Source organism: Gopherus flavomarginatus, chromosome 21 (genome assembly GCF_025201925.1).
Source record: "Gopherus flavomarginatus isolate rGopFla2 chromosome 21, rGopFla2.mat.asm, whole genome shotgun sequence".
Classification (NCBI taxonomy): Eukaryota; Metazoa; Chordata; order Testudines; family Testudinidae; genus Gopherus; species Gopherus flavomarginatus.
In genome coordinates, this window is record NC_066637.1 from 3,179,087 (window position 1) to 3,196,151 (window position 17,065).

Consider the following 17,065-nt stretch of genomic DNA (forward strand, 5'->3'; position numbering starts at 1 on the left):
AGGAAAACACCTAATCCTGTGAGTGATGTGTGAGATGCAGGACCTGTTTGTTCCTGCAGGTAGGTCACAAAACCCCACATGGAGATAAAACACTTGTGTTCAAGGTTCAATGGCTGCAACCTTATAAACGACAGCCACGCAGATCTACCCCACCTGTGCCGTGACCGCTACCCCTTTACTGTGTATCACTGCATTGGTCCCACTCTGCTGAAAGCTCAGCTCCACACCCCTGAGCACAGCCCCCCCACCAACCTGCCTTCAGGGTTCAAACTCCACACCCCAAGAAATGTTACCTCTTCACTCTTCTCCTCCTAGGTGACATCCTATGACCTCTCCCCCTATCTGTCAGCCCCTCCCCCCACAACATCATCTTGCTGGCAAGTTACCAGCCCACTGCCTCCACCCCAACCTGTCAAGTTGTGATCACAAACACAGTGAATAAAACGTGTCGCTACGCAACTCAGCAGAAACATGGACACCAATCAGCTCTTCTGGCAGCAAGTTAACGGCCCAAGTATAAATATCTGCATTGTGCCCTCTGTACTCTCTACCCCTGCAGAGCGGTGGGTGGATCAGCCTTCTTCCAGGGCAGCCCAGACCAAAAGACCTGGCCCCTGCCTGGCAGTCCTGTGTGTTCAGCCCCTCGCTCAAGCCTCCCTATCTTCTTTCCTTGGATCCCGGCTGATACAGGCGAGAGTTTGGGCTGGCCACATCTCCTAGTTCCATTAGATGGTCCCAGTAAACCTGCTCCAGCTAAGGGAAGATGCAAGATCCAGAAAATAGGGCTGAAAAAGATCCATAAGGCCCGATGGATTTTCCCCCTGGCCAGGGCAGGTTTGAGTATGTTCCACATTTGGAGGACCACCCCTGTTTTCTCCCCCTATCAGGCATCCTCAACACAACGGCCAGTGTCCTCTCCAGGTCAGGGCTGAACTGCTTTGGCAAGGCCATCGTAGCAAACCGGCACTGCAGCTTCCCAGCTCCGCCGGCTCTGCAGCTATGTTCCACAGCTCCGGCCTGTGCCTCTTCAGCTGTGCTGAATTCACTTCCAAAAGGACTGGCTAAAGCTCAGGGGTTCTTGTAATTCTACAGCAGGACTCTTGGCTTCCCTTAATACGCTTTGTTCCCCTCCCTCCTCACCACTGGTAACATCTCCTCCCACTGAGTCTGAAAGAGGATGCCTGACATTATCCAGTGCAAGACGTGAAAGGGCTTAGAAATGACAACTCACCCCTTGGAAGGTGAAGCTCACAATGATGAATAACCAGTCACTCCACACTGTTTATGGGAGAGTGGTGGGATATGGGTTCTACATCTAAAATGCCCAAAGCCTTTGTCTGATGGGGCCTGTTCACATTCACAGCCCAGTGCAGCTCGCCTCAGACCTCACTGACATCTCCGAGGTGGTGACCCAACTCTGGCCTATGTGTGTGAGTCACTGCAACCCAGAAGGGCTGGGTTTCAAACATACTGTGCATAGCCTATAGTGTAGCGACACTCTAAGTGAATGTAGTAGAGGAGATAGCACCATTACCAGAGGATACAGATTTCAGAGTGGTAGCCGTGTTACTCTGTATGAGCAAAAACAACGAAGATTGTGGCACCTTAGAGACCACGAGGATTCCTCGTTGTTATTACCATTGGAGATTGTCCTCAGGGAAACACACTGCAGAGACAGGCAGGGCATTTCGACAGATGTGGGGCTACGAGTCTTGCTTTCCTCTTGCACAATGGAGTGGTGCCCCTTTGCTCTGCATTAGCGTAGCTGTGATTAGGCAGGGTGCCTCACACAGCATCCAAGGAGCAGAGACTTGCAAGCACCAGTAACTCACTATCATTGTCAAATCCACCTGCACAGTTAATACAATTTAAACAAGCCATCTCTTGAGGTAAATTTACTGTCTCCCAGTAAATTTGTCCTAACCTCATTTCTCTCACTCCTCTCTGCGGCTACTGGAGCTCCCAGGCCTGCAGCAGATCATGATGTCTTGGCAAAGCAGATCAAAGAGGCAGTTCTCTTCCAACTGCTCTGTATTTTCTTTTAAACATATTTTAGCTTTAATGAATTCCTTTGAAGCCTTTGGCATGCGCCATCTGATTGCTCATCCAGCACCCCCTATCCTACACCCGCTTTTTGAAGACGGGGGTCATTTCTCAGTGGGGCAGCAGAATATTTTTGTTCTTATGTAGTCGTTTTAAATTCTTAGTGAACTGAGTTGGGTTTCGGGATGGAGGAGGGCGTTGTGGATTCTAGCTGACAGCCCTGGAGACTGAAGCCCTCCGGGCAGTACCAAACAACATTCGCCCCCACCACCCTATGTGCCTCCACTGATGGAGAAAGCTCCTATGAGGGGTGATGTCCCATTTACCTCAGTGATGAGCACAGGCAGACTGGACCGAAGTGGAGGATGATGCTCGGACCCAGTCAATCCTTGACCTCTTTCCCCACTCTCAACAAGGGTGCTAATTAGTACCAGCTGCAGTGTTCATTTGTGATGTGGACACCTGTCCATTCAGAATGGGACTAAGACACTGACCACTTTTCAAACAGCTATTCAGAGCAGCAGACTGCATAGAGAGCTATGCTGCCTTATGCCTTAGAAAGCACTTACAGGTTTAATCACTTTATTCTAATCACAATAAAAAGAAAGCTTCAGAGAACTCAGTGAGTGCCAGACATGCCCAGACTCAAAAAAAAATAAAAATAAAAAAAAAAAAAAAAAAAAAAAAAAGAAGGGCTCCTTTTCTTTTAGCCTAGCCAGTAGGAAAAGAGGATATTCAGCATTTTGCAAAAGACACGAGGTTTTGCATAGACCATCATTTCTGCCCTGTGTTAAAAGCCCCATTACAACCTTTGTGTCTGGCAGCGCTACGGAATTTTAATTATTTCTTTCTTTACACGCTGTATTGTAAAATGATTATGACAGTCCCCCCAACCCCCAAAAGGGAGGTGTACCTTCTGAAAAGCACAATCGTAAACCATGCCTGGGTGAACACATGCCTGGAGTGCCATACACAGAACAAATTGGGGTTGCACACAGATAAACATACCTGATTTTATTTGCCTCAATGGGAAAACAAAAAGCCTTGCACAATTAAATCCACCATCCCCGACTAGCCTTTCTATTCATGTATATATTTTAAGCATATTAAATATGCTCACTTTTCTATCTTTTTCCTACTTACCAGCAGAATATTTTCTATTCCACATGAGTTTACCTTAAGAGCTTGCTTTGCAGCTAGTGGCTCACAGATAAATCTTGTTTTCTGGTTTCCCTTTATTCAGTAAGGCGGGGGAGAGAGAGAATTTTTGCCTAAGAGGGTTGGTTTCAAAAGAAAAACAAACCATATATTGAATGCAGCATTTTACCTGTTGTGTCTCCGTGAGTCTAGCCTTCCAACACAAATCTGCAGGGTCTCTAAGGTAAAGGTATATGGCACCAATGACAGTCAGAGGACAGAGGCGCACCTCATTACTAGTGATAAAGGATGAAGGTACTGAAGCAGAGGATGGGAGTGGGGGCCTGGTTTGGAAAATGCTGAGAGGCGCTGTATGACGGGAATGAGCACAGCACTCAGCAACCAGTGCAGATTCTATATTCACAGAGAGACCCTCACAGATTCGGACCAGAATAAAAATTAGTAAATTAAAATCTCTGGCCAGGACCCTGCAAACACCTGGGTATATGAGCAATCTCACAACTCTCTGAGACAGAGCCCCTTTTACATATAAACAAACATTAATGATATAACAAATAAACATTAATACTATAACAACACTGGACGGCTTCAACAGGCATATCTGAATGCACGAGTCAATGTTTGCACAACTAGTGTCTACACATGTATCAGTGGAGTCTACCTAATGCAAAGAAAATGAAGTATAATTTCCAGAGAATAATTCTTCCTTGAAAGTATGAATGGCTGCAAATGAACAGGTCTGGGTACAGCCACTTCACCCAGGCCATTTCATTCTTTCTTCACTTGCTATATTCCCAAGCAAGTAAATTCCCACCCAGTCCTCATAGAGAGAGGTATTAATATGTGAGGTATTTAATCAGAATTAACAATTTCAAAACTAATTTAATATCAGGGTGCATTAGTACATTTCAGGGCTCCAGGCATTTTCTGTTACTGCACTACAGTCATTGACTAGAAAGACCTTTTATGAACAAAGTGGAAACCAGTTACCTTTGGATTACTGGATGTATTCAATATATTGTCCCCAATATTTGAATCTGGCTGTGGCGGTCGGGTGGACTAACATAACTATACATCACCTTTTTGTTTCCTTGATTCCCAGAACTATTGGGGGCCAATTTGTCCCTGACAGTCATTTAGAACTGCATCTGGGCTATTCTACCCTACGTTGGTTGGTAACAGTCCCAGTGGGGCCTTTTTGCCATCCAAGTGTTCTTGGGATGCAGAAGCGCTTTGGCCCCAGACACACCTGGAGGGAAGGAGAGGCGACAGCACTGTTTTTGTCAATGCTAAGGCACGCAGAATTCCCCCCCTGCCAGGACAAGCTTGGTCACTTTGTTAAGGCAATTGATGGCCCTTTTGACACCAAATGTTCCAGAGGGGCTGAAATAGGAGCCAAAATCTGGCCCCCAGGGTCTTCTATATGCAGATCTTGTTCACTGGCAGGGCTATTGCTAATGTTCAACAAACACCTGCATCGCTTTAAAATAATAAAAATAGTAAAATGCATGATGGCCGATCACAGTGGACACAGACCCATGAACAAAGATATAACTGAGGGGCAAAGCACCTCTGGGGATTAATGACCAGATGGATGGATCTGATGTCCTGGGATGTAGCAACTCTTAATCTCTGAGGAAATACCAAGATTGTTCCCAAGGCCTTTGTTGTTAATATACACTGGGCAGGAAAGACCAAAGATAGTTGGTGTTGGTCTGCTTTGAGCAGGGGGTTGGACTAGATGATCTCCTGAGGTCTCTTCCAACCCTAATCTTCTATGATTCTATGACATAGCATAGGTGTACAGGTGCTTCTGTGGATGATGTAGTGTCAACTGCTACATTCAGAGCAATTCTAGAGAATATTAATATTCAATAACTTTGTTTAGTTATATCTTTCTGTACCATTCATCCCATAATCAACCTTAAAGTACAGGAACCACATTTCTCTCTTACTGTGGTTAAATCTGGACTGACTCCAATGTCTGAGTATGAGCATCTATGTGTTTACGTGTGCATGTTCATGCCTGTGTGTTCATGTGTATGCATGTGCGCATGACAGAAATGGAGGGAGAGAGCCATTTTCATGAGGTAAACAGCATTCAATCCATGTGAAATGGTGTGGGATTAGAACAGAGGTTTTGTTGTAGTCCAGCTGAGTTTGATTATTTGCTTGCAGCTCTGTGGTACAATCCACAGCCTTTCACATCCACCTCCTCTATTACCAAAGTTTATTTCTCTTCAGTTGAATCTTTTAGGGAGTAAACACTATAGAAATTTTTACTTTTTGGATCTGTTGTGGAAAACAAAAAAGTGTTCCAGCCTTGAGAGCAAAAGTCTCTTTACTTATCCATTCTGCTTATTGTAGCACTAATGTAACAAGACTGCCAGACAATGATTTGTAATGTTCACTAAACTAGACAAAAAAGTATAGACAGATCACATAGTCTTAATTTCTAACCATATGGCACTTCCAAGCAAAGTATAACTACTTCCATTGCCTCAACCTCGTATAACAGAGAGCACCAGAATTTGAAAAATGCTTGACCTTACATATGTACGTCATTATAAAGACAGGGTACTTTACTCAGTGCTTAAAGACACTTGGTTGCTGCCTTTCCATGCAGAAGTGACGGGGGATGCAGGGAGACCCCACTCCTACTGTAACGTTTCTTCTGACTTAACGCAGCTGCACCACAACAATATTTGGTATTTCTCACACACTGTAGGAACAAACCACCAGGGCCCGGGACATAATTTGGGGTCCCAATGGGAAGATGAGCAGGTGAAATCAGTAAGTACCTATATAGGGTATTTGTTTTAAAAGGGGAGGTTATATTAGCTGTTAGAGCAATTTTCATTTTACCTAGGTTTCCTTCCCTGAGGATGCTCCATTCCAGCTCACACCCCTTAACCATCACTGGAGTTTGGAGGAAGATCTGGTCCAGACTGTGTGTATATACCTATATCATCTTATTTATTTCATTAGTTTCCCACACTGTACTAGTTTCCATCAAACATTTACTCTCTACACCCCTTTCACCCTCAATAGACTTTTAACCTTTTGTGCTCCAGTGTATGAATCATGAACCATCTTGGGGGAGGTTTTTATTTTGCTTGTGTTGGTAAAAACACAAACAAACAAACAAACTCTAAAAAACCGCTAAAAAACTGCAAGTCCTTATTAGGATTTAACCTAGGAAGTGAGAGAGAGCCCCTCTCCCTCCCCCCTCCCCCCAAAAAAAGTCTCTGAGGCAGCTGGCATATTTAATGTGGATAAAGAAAACAAAGGGATATTCAGAGTTTAGGTTTTATTCAAGTTAGGGTGGACGGGCTAAGGTCAGAAAGGTCCTTTAGCCAGCAACAGCATTTTACTGTATTCACTTATTCAGTAAACGAGGCCAATTAATGAAAACTCAAATCATTCTGAAAACTCCCTAATGAGAGTTAGAAGCTAAAAGATAAAAGTCAACTGGCGAGTTTCAGTTCCCAGATGTCTTAGAAGCACAGGCTGAGCATGAGCCTTCAGGGGATTGGGACAGGATGGGAGAATTGGGAGAGGCTGGCTTGGATCTTGAATCTCTCAGCACAGGCTTCGTGGAGGCCGGGCAGGACGAAGGCCTGTTGATCTGTGCAGATCCACTAGCATTCTGTGAATCATTGTCCCCTGCAGAGCCTGCAGGAACAACCAGGCGACTGTAGCCTCAAGCAGCTTTGCGGCCTGAAGAAGGGATACTCAGTTTGGCGAGGGGCACAGGACTCAGTCCTGGGTGACTAACAAACCATGGATTTAAACCCCAAATGTAGGGTTCAGGAGATGCACCTTGCCCTTTCATTTGTGATTCTCATTAGAACAGCGTCCAGCTTTCACAGCTGAGCTGGACTGCAAAGCTGAGGTTAGGAAGGTGTTCAAACACCCACAAATGGTAAAATCCCAACAAGAGCCACATCAGTCAGACGGCAGCAAAACTTTGTGACTGTCAGCACGTCAACACTGTAAAGGATGTTAGAGGCATCACGCTGACAAGGACAAAGCAGTTGGAGAAACATCCTTGAAAAGGTGTAAGCGAATTTCAGTACAAAAATAAAAATGGCAAAGCATTGTTCCATCTCGGTCTGTGCTAGCTCATCCTTGAGTTTTGATTGATCTGAGCTGGAGAACAAACCATGAATAGCTATGAAGATCAAAGGGTTTTCTTTCATTAGAATATGCTTACGTTTGTCTCCTTGTGTGTTGCATATTGTAGGGCCTCACTGTACAGCAGTTAAACCTGCATCACGCACAGCTACAGAGCCATTAGAATTCTAGGTCTACGTTTATAGATGTGACTATTGATTTTAGGTGCCTCAAGTTTTGGGAGCCCGACTTGAGATATCTGAAAGGGGTCTGATATTCAGAAAGTCTCAGTGTGCACCTGTGACAGAGTGTGCTCCCCACACCTGCCCTGAGAGAGCTGAATTAGGCCAGGTGGGCCCAATCAACCAATTAAGCTGCAAATGGGGAAGATTTAGGCTATGTAGAGGGTGCTAATTAGTAGGAAGTTTATCTGTGAGGGAACAGGCAGGGCTCCTATCAAGCCAGGAGGCTGGTGATAGTGTAGGAGGCAGGAGGGAAGAAGCCTGCAGTCTCTCTCCCTGAGGTAAAGGAGAAAGAAAGGGGGCAGGAGCCCTGGTGCAGAGGGTCTTGGAAAGACTCCTAGAACGAAAAAACACAGAGTGACGTGGCTGAAGGGCTGAGTCATTAAATGGCTGTACGACATCTCCACTGGCAGGAGGAGAATGGCAATGATGGAAGATAAGAACAGGGATGCTGAACTAGATGGAGATAATCCCCAGAACTGCCAGAAGGAGGCCCCCCGTTGGTGAATAGAGCACCCCATGACACCACCCTTTACGGATGGGTAAATTGCAGTAGTGAGTGGTTATGTCAGTTCATCAACTTAACAGACCCAGTCAGCGTCCGAGCCAGGAACTGAATTCAGGAATCCTTCTAGAGGCCTGCTCCAGCTACTGTCTGGACAACACTTCCAGACTGAACCTCCGGAGGTCGATCACTGTGGGCACTTCTGAGCCAAACCAGGAGAGCAAATTCATTGTGGAGTCAGTGTACTGAACAGAGCAACTCAACCAAAAGTACAATGGTGAGAAAAGCAAATAAAAACACCACCTCAATGTCCCAATCCTAAATTCTACTGGATCTATTGAGATCACTTCTCTGTCATCCTAGTGGGCAGGAGAGAAATCTGCTGAAGGCCAGTTTGTTCAGTGACAATTATCAGTGGTCATTTGATAGCTCAAGTAGAAACACATTGCAATGTTCCCCTGAATAGTGATATATATCTGTCAGACGCCCTTACCAAACTGCCAGTATTATCTTCAAACTACCCAGTAAACCTTGGGCACTTCGGAAATATTGCAACATTGGCTACCTGATATAAAGACCAGAGGAGAAGGCAATGACTCAGACGCAAGCTACTGACCTAGGTAATGTGCCTAGATCACAGAGCGGTGTCCCAGATACAGGACCACTGACTGGCAACACAGTTAATGAACCTTGACATTACAGGGATAATGAATGATGAGTCACATTTTAGACAAAAAGTCTATGTCATTTGTCCAGAGCGAGGAACACTCTCCTCTGACGCATTCCTCTGATATCCCAGCAGCTGAACAATACCCTGTAATACTTTGAGAGCGTTATACCATTTGTGATTAAGTCACAGCAATAAACAGGAATTTGCTCAGTGCAAATATGTGTGGAAGGCACCGATTTGATTTCAGATGCGTATGTACAAATGCAGTTAGCTACAGATGTAAGTATTGCTAATAACAATAGGACTTGATACTATCTGCTTTGAAAACAACACACGGTTTGGAAGTAAATCTTAACATTCCATCAAATGTCTTAATATGAACTGATTAGATTTCTTGTGCTGGAGAGTGTGATTGATATTCTGTCTCTAAGTGAGCCACCTGAGGCTGACATTTCCACTGCTGTATAGGTTGGGCTCCTTTTCACAGATATGAATAACTTTTTGAAGTTAGGAGTGACATTTTTTTCTGAAGAGGGTTTATTAGAGAAATTATCAGGATGGAGATTGCATTATGAAACCCCATAATTCTTTCTCAGATAAGCATCTGACTTGTTGGACTACTCACCATCAATGTAATGTGAATTAATTTGCTAAGCTACATAATATTGTCCCACAGTACTACTTTAGTAATAAATAAATATAATTTGGAATAAATGGAAAACTGCTTTCCCACTCATACTCACACAGCAAATGGTGTCAGTGGAAAATAGTATATTTTCCTAAATATTACTAAATACTACAGTAAATGAGTGCTGCACTGAATTTGATTAAGCTTGTGGATTTATAGAGGCAATATGCAAACTGTCTGTACACTCCTAGCAAATTTCTTACATAAAGATGATGGATCAGAGTTCTCATTTGCTTATCTAGTGTTCATTTTTTAATGCCCAATTCCTCTACGTTTTCGGCAACATTCTTACCCGACAGAAGACCTTGCCTCTAACACAACCCCAGGGTTGTTGTTATTAAAATGATTTACTTGTACTGAGGTAGCACCAAGAGTCATGGACCAGGGGTCCCTATTGCTAGGTGCTGTGTCCCAGTACTAAGCACTAATCAATGTTCCATGTCTGTAGCCTGACCCCATTACTAGCTTCCTCAGGGACACTAGGTAATCCAAAGTGCTGGGCTGATGGTTGTTTTTATTTTTAATACCATACACTGAACATGATGCTGAGGAGAATCGGGAGCGTTTGAGATCCCAGGTCAATACTTACAGTGCAGTCTGATCAGAACCCAACTCTCTCCGTGAGATGTTGCAAGCCCACAGCCCCCGGAAGAGGCTAGATGGGAGACTCTGATGGTGAGCCGGAATTACACTGAACAAACTAGTCACAGGGAACAGTTGAATGAAGGATTTATCCCCTGACTCTAGTAAGAAATTAGAACATAAGAACATGGGTTTTCTGCAGATTTTTTGTTTTGTTTTGCAGATTTTTTACCAATAGGTTAATTAATCACAATAACTTGGGGAATGTTGTAGGTGAACACGTTTCAGCACATGGATTGCTCAGTGCGACTGTTTCATTTGTGTATTCAGAACTTGGTGTGTCTGATCACCTAAGTCAAGTGAAGTTGTTTCTACTCCTGAGGCCAAAAAGAGCTTCTGAGACGACTTGCACACATTTATCATCAACACCCATACCTATGTATCACAACATGGATACTTACAGCACGTTCTCTAACTGAGAACATTCTTGCAAACACAAACTCACTCAATAAATGTTCGTGAAGAACAAATGAGAAGAGTCCTGAATAGAAATTAAAGGAATCGGTGCCTCTCATTGCAACAAAGGTTTGTGATTTCTTTAGCAGCATTCTCCCAGCTCAAATTGCACTGAAGTAACCTTTGTGTCCAGTCTGCATGAGAAATAAGTACTATTGTAAGGCAGAAAACAATGATGGGAATGACTTCAGCAGGCATTGCTGAATGCTTCTGTGTAATGAAAAACTGCATCTAAATTACGGAAAGAATAGTGAAAACCACACTCATTGTTTTCCCTGCAGTCACCAAAGCTGAAATGCTAACAATCTATGTTGTTTGCATATTGTACTGTACCAGAGTGCCACATTAATACATTGACTATTATTACACTTTTCAGGGATTGTTAAGACTTGCATGTTGCATATAGAATCTGTCTGCAGTTCAGAGCTTGCAACCATAGTGTGTAGATGATTAGTGACATATTGTATGAAAGGGACTAGAAAGAAATATGGGAACAGCAAAATATTTTGTTTGACAAATACCCAAAATCTGGACGCTTCTTGAGTTCGCAAAACCAGGCTGCAAATCTTGTTGGGATAGTCTTTCCTGTGAGATTTCCTGTTGCTGATTAGGCCAAAAATATTGCTTATTCCTGGGGAACCCAAGAAGGCAGAGGAAGATTGAAATACAATAGAAAGATCAAACAAATGTTATGCAAATCACAAAAAAAGTTTGATCTGAATTTCAGGTAAAAATTCAGATCAGTTTTTATTTTATCCAAAGCTGTTCACGCACCTTTCCCTAACTGAAAATTGCTTAACTGTTTTGAAACCTGGATGTTATACTATAATGTTCTCTTTAATGACTCCTTAATGATGATTGCAGCCTGGCAAAGCAAACACAATATGAAGCCTTCGTCACACACTGCACCTTGTTTATATTGTGGCATTGGCCCACATTACAGTCTCCTCATTGGTGCCCATCATATAGGATACAACTCTGCCCTCGGCAATAGGTTCTTTGCTCTTACTCGGCCCAATCAACAGTTAAAACAAAACCCTATAAACAGACAGAAAATACCTGTAGTGTCTCCCATTATCTTAGGTGGACGGGCTTCTTTTCCATTGCTCTTGTGGCTGGTGTAGGGTTCCGTTGTGCTAATCCTGCCAGGGTTGTTCTTGTGTGTGTTAAGCCCTGGCACAGGTGATGTTGTGAACCCCTTAGACTGTACAGTGGTGGAAGTGGTGGTGGTGGTGGTGGTGGTTGCCACAGTAGTCGTTCTGGTTTGTAAAGCAGAAGTTGTTGTGGTGCCATAATTCCCAGGGAATGTACTGGTTTCTATGGAGTCCTCTTCCCCTGTTGGGCCCCATACAATTACTTCAGGCACCGTGGTAGGCCTGCTGTCTCTGTGATCAAAACTGCTTCCTCGGAGGTGCCTTTTCCCCCTTTTCAAATGAGTCTGCTGGTCTGTACTCCTGCTGCTCCCATCTACAACCAAAGGGTCTGATTTTGCAGTAGCGGAATGCTTGGATTGCACGCTTTTATAAAGAAGGCCTGCTAACTGGTCTGTGGCTTTGTGTGGCCTTTTTGAATGATATGTTTGTATTTGCCCATGAGATCGTTCAGGATGAGAAGAAACATGGTTCCAAAAAGGGCCAGGAATCCTCAGTTGCTGTCCATTTTTAAAACTCCACAAAGGACTATTGGACAATCTATGCCAGTGAGAAGGCCTTTGCAGGAGCCTAAACCCTTGGCCTTGGGCTACAGATTCACAGATGGTGAAATCCATGGCTAGTTGAAACATGGCTATTAATATCCAAGCATGGCTTCCTACCGGGCAACCTGACCTGCGGACAGACATCGAACTGTATTAGAAAAAGAGAAAGAAAATGATTTATGTAACAGATCAGAATGCAATGTTTGTGTATCTATTAGAGTAGCATGCCAGGTTTACCCATGTTGAGAAGAAAAATCTGATAACCAGACCAGAAGAAATATAATGAAAATGACTTCCATAGCTTCAAAAGAATAAGCCATCTGCTTTTCTACATATTAAGGGCAACATTTTCAGAAGTGACCTCAAGGTGTCTTAAGTTGAACGCCCCAAACTTGTGGTATCCTAAATCAATGTCCAGTTTTGAAATTGTGACCTAAATATTTTTTTAAGTAGGGCTATGAAACAGGACCCATACACTACTATGCTTTGAATGACTCCAGAATGGATTCTACTATGAAAAGCCCTTAGCAATATGTCTAGGGTCTGCATTTCCGAACTCAGCATTCTTAGCTGACCTGTATATTAGCTAGATATAGTATGTAACAGATATTCATGCTCCCAACTTTCAGTCTCTTTATTCACAAACTTAAATCTAACTCGAGTGGAGTAGACGTATTTCCAGTCATGGCCAGGTTGAGAAGGAGACTCATGTTACTAATCCTGGCATAAAAGGCTTGACTTCATTAACCCAAATCTACCTCTAAGGTCCAAATCCTGCAACCGATGGTGTGCACAAACCGCTGGGCTTCACTGACTTCAAGGATACTCCACACTGCTTGCATGAAACACCCTGCAAATTTGGGGCTACCTTTGTAGTTATGAAGAATAAACATTTCACTTGCTGGTAAGATGTCTCCCCCAGCTTTATGTGTAATTAATTAATTATCAATGTACAGATTCACACCAGAAGCCGTAAATAACAGTGCCTTCACAGGAGTCATTTTCATTCTCTTCTTTGCCTTTAAATATGTTTTTTACCTACAAATTCACATATTTTAATTTTTGTATCTCAAATGCAGGTTTTCCATATCAAATTATTATTTTTTCTAATTAAAATAAAAAAACCTTTCCCTACATCTCCTTCCTATTTATCTACCTGGAGTCCATGCCCATTAGATGTAAGGAAATGAGATCTTTAAATTAGAAGATCAGCAGCAAGAGTTTTCTGAACTCAAAGACAGAAAATAAATCAACGTACAATAAATTAACTTTTTCTGAAACTTCAGGGTTGAATCCAGTAAGATGAAATTCTCTCTCTCTCACACACACACACAAACAAACGCACGCAAATTGACTGATCCATTTTCCCTACCTACAGCGTTCTCACAAGCTCCCAAAGTAGACCTGACATTTCACGCTAATTAAATCCAATCCCAAATCCAGGCCACGAAAGCCATAAAGAAAGTAGCCCACAGCAAATGAAACCTCATTCTTCCACAGAACATCAGTGGTGCTGATCTTCAGGAACTGTGCTGTCAGCAATGGTGAAATTGGCAGGGCAACATTCTAGATCTGGGTACGTACATCACTTCATTCAAAATACAGATACCAATAGCTATGCCACGGACAGTCTAGCAAGAGTACCAATCTAAATGCTGAGGCTACGGCATGCCACTTACACAAGTACAGTTCCAATACACAGCTTTAAAACAACATAACATTATATCAATGATGAATGTAGTTTCCTTATGGGATCACTGTTTATATCCTTCTACCTCTGTTGTCAACAGCATCTAGGAAACTGACCTAATGGATCACTTCTCTCCTTTCTGTGATCTTGGAATAAGAGTCTGTGTTTCCTTTTTACACTGCACCTCCACGGGGCTGTAAAACATTTTATGAAATGAAACAGAACCAGATAGAACAGAAAAATAGATGAACTACAGCCTGCTGAATGTACATAACGAATTATCAGATCTGGCATGATCAGAGAGGTAGACAGAGTTAACACAAAACGGGCTGGGGAACTGACAATATTCTAAGTGATTTTCTATTCTTCTTAAAGTGCATGGAATGCAAATTTGTTAATCAGCTACAGGCTAAGAGTGGCTGTACTCTTGCTCTGCATGTGTAACCCAATTGTTATTAATAGGTGCTTCAAACAGAGCAGCTATCTCCGGAGTTCATTTACCAGGCTGACCTGCTTGGCTAAGCAATGCAAAACATTGTATATACATCATTAACTACCAGTTTACATCCCTGCAGCACACCCTGTGCTCTGGTTTTATTAAGGGGTCTGGTATGTAACAGGCAATAAAGAAAGTGCAGTGGGGTGCACTTTAATTTTAATTAGTCTTTGCACATAAAATGAATAGCTGTACCTTGCATTGAATTGTCACCATAAGTCACTTTTTTATTTTGCTCTGATTTAAAATATTCAGACTTTCTTTCATATTGAAGCACTGCTTCTTCTCCACTTTTATTCCAGGCTACAAAGTTTTCAGTTTTAACCTCCCCTGCCCCCCTAAAGTTTTACTTAACTAATCTGAAGTACAGTTTGCTAAAATTATAATCAACACAATATCTGAGATACATGCCCATATCCTTTTCTCTTAAGAATCGTTGGGCCAAATCATAGATTCATAGATTCCAAGGCCAGAAAGAACCATTGTGATCTTCTACTCTAACCTCCCGTAGAACATGTGCCAGAGAACTTCTCCAGGATAATTCCTAGAGCAGATCTGTAAGAGAAACATCCCATCTTGATTTTAAAATGACCAGTGATGCAAAATTCAGCATCACACATGGTAAGCACTTCCAGTGCTTAATTACTCTTACATTAAAACTCTTGAAATCTTTAGTTGGCTTTATACAGCATTTACCCAAGGAAAGCTGGGACTGCAGTCAGTGGGACTAACCCTTTCCTGCCCAACACCCTGTGCAGTTATTCATGCCAGTGAAAAGCAGAGGCGAATCCCTACCATTCTTTTCTGCTAACACTTTTACATCCATGTGGTGCCTGAGTAAATGAAGGTAGATAAGAATAAGACTCAGACACTCAGAAACACAGTCCACCGCCACTTTAAAAAGCTACCTCTCTATGTAGGGCCATAATTTCCAAATCACATCCTCCTCTTCTTTCTTAGAAGTCATTGTACTTGCAAACAGAGCTGGCCAAAACTTCTGTCTTCTTGAAACTTTCCAGCTATTCAGCAGAAAAACTGAATGCCCCCAAATGAACTCTCTTTGGTATTCCCTCATTTCACTTCCTTGTTCCTTTCACAGCTTTGTTCCATTTTCTCCTTATTTCAGCCAAAGAAAATGAGGTTTGGTTTTGTAAAATGTTTGGCTTGAGGTTTTTTCCTTGAAAAATCACATCTAAAAATTGTCGTGAATTTTGCGCTGCCCTCATGCTTTGCCCCCACAACTGAAACAGAAGCACAAATCTGAGTACTTGCATCTCCGAGTACCTGATCATGCTCCCTATACTCTTTTAGGTCCCCCAAACGGGAGGCTAGACACTGTCATCCTTTCAAGCAACTGCAAAATTGAGAAAGACTCTCCCCTTGAATTAGAAAACAAAACTATGTCCGACACAGCACAGCATCATCTGATGGGCCAAATCATTAGGACCTCAACTAATGGGAATGTTTTTGTGAGAACCCGATAAGAACCTCACTCGTGCCACTATGTATGAAGATGTGAGATTCCCTTGGCAATGGAGTTATCATGTAGAAAGACACTGTCCCTACACCAGCGATCTTACAACTGAATTTAAGATGAGGTACAATGAGTGTAGCAAACATAAAGAGGGGACCTGTCATAGGTAACAAAAATGAGATCATGAAATTACCATTAACCATTGCAAAATCTCTTAATATTGATTTGTTTTTAAATAAATAAATCCTCTCCCCCCATCTGGCCAGCACTGGCCAGCGGATTTCTTGTAGGAGTCATAGCAGAAATGGGTCTTGAGGAGAGATGTGAAAGAGGAGAGGGTAGTGGCTTTGCAGATTGGCATAAGGAGGGCATTCCACACATAAAGGCAGCATGGAAGAAAGCATGGAGCTGTCCATAAGCATTCAAAGCTGGCACCATCCTAACTAAAAGGACAGTTAAGCTCTGGAACAGGCATGGAAGGGAGGCTGTGGAATTTCTGAGGGTCACTGGAGATTTTTAAGAACAGGTTGAACAAACACTTGTCAGGGATGGTCCAGGTTTACTTGGTCTTGCCTCAGTGCAGGGGGCAGGACTAGATGGCCTCTCAAAGTCCCTTCAGCCTTACATTTCTATGATTCTAAGACCACTGGGAAGCAGAGGGGAGGGCATTACAACAGCTGACCAGCAGGGATGGGCAGAATAATGAAAATGCCTTAAAGAGGGACAAGAAGCTTGGCTCTGATGTAGTGGAGAATGGGAAGTCAGACTAGAGATTCAAAGCAGGCGGAGCGGTGTGGTTATAGCAGCACTCTGAAATATCACTCAATGCAACAGGAGGAAAGACAAAGGGAGCCGCCAAACCATCCAGGGGCCTTCACAGTGGCTGCTGCATTATTCCAGCTCGCCTCTTGGTGGCTGGACCATTCTGCAGACTCGGAATGGTAGACGCAGCCTTTCCCTGCCAAGTCACTGGTGTCAGCCCAGCTCTAGCCAGCAGCAATCCAAGCGGTTATTATCTGCGGATTGTTTGGCAGAGTGTGCCAAAGGAGCTAGTCAGCTCTGTCCAGCTCCTTGGAGACATGTGCCCAAATCAGATTAAAAACCACAGTATAACTGGCACCAGATGCCCCCTTGCTGGAGAGAAGCCAAGGACGGAATGGGCAGGGGAGACAGCCTTCCTGTCTCACAC

The 17,065-nt window shown here is 43.1% G+C and overlaps 1 protein-coding gene across 4 annotated transcripts in view; it reads right to left on the reverse strand.

Moving 5' to 3' along the window:
- AJAP1 (adherens junctions associated protein 1) overlaps positions 1–17,065 on the reverse strand; it is a 125,813-nt gene that overhangs the window by 68,030 nt on the left and 40,718 nt on the right. For 3 of the 4 annotated variants that reach the window (XM_050931777.1, XM_050931779.1, XM_050931776.1), the window contains exon 2: positions 11,580–12,364. In XM_050931777.1, coding sequence (XP_050787734.1) covers positions 11,580–12,364 — 785 coding nt within the window. The remainder of the gene's footprint in view (positions 1–11,579; positions 12,365–17,065) is intronic. The other variant, XM_050931778.1, reaches the window with a different exon arrangement.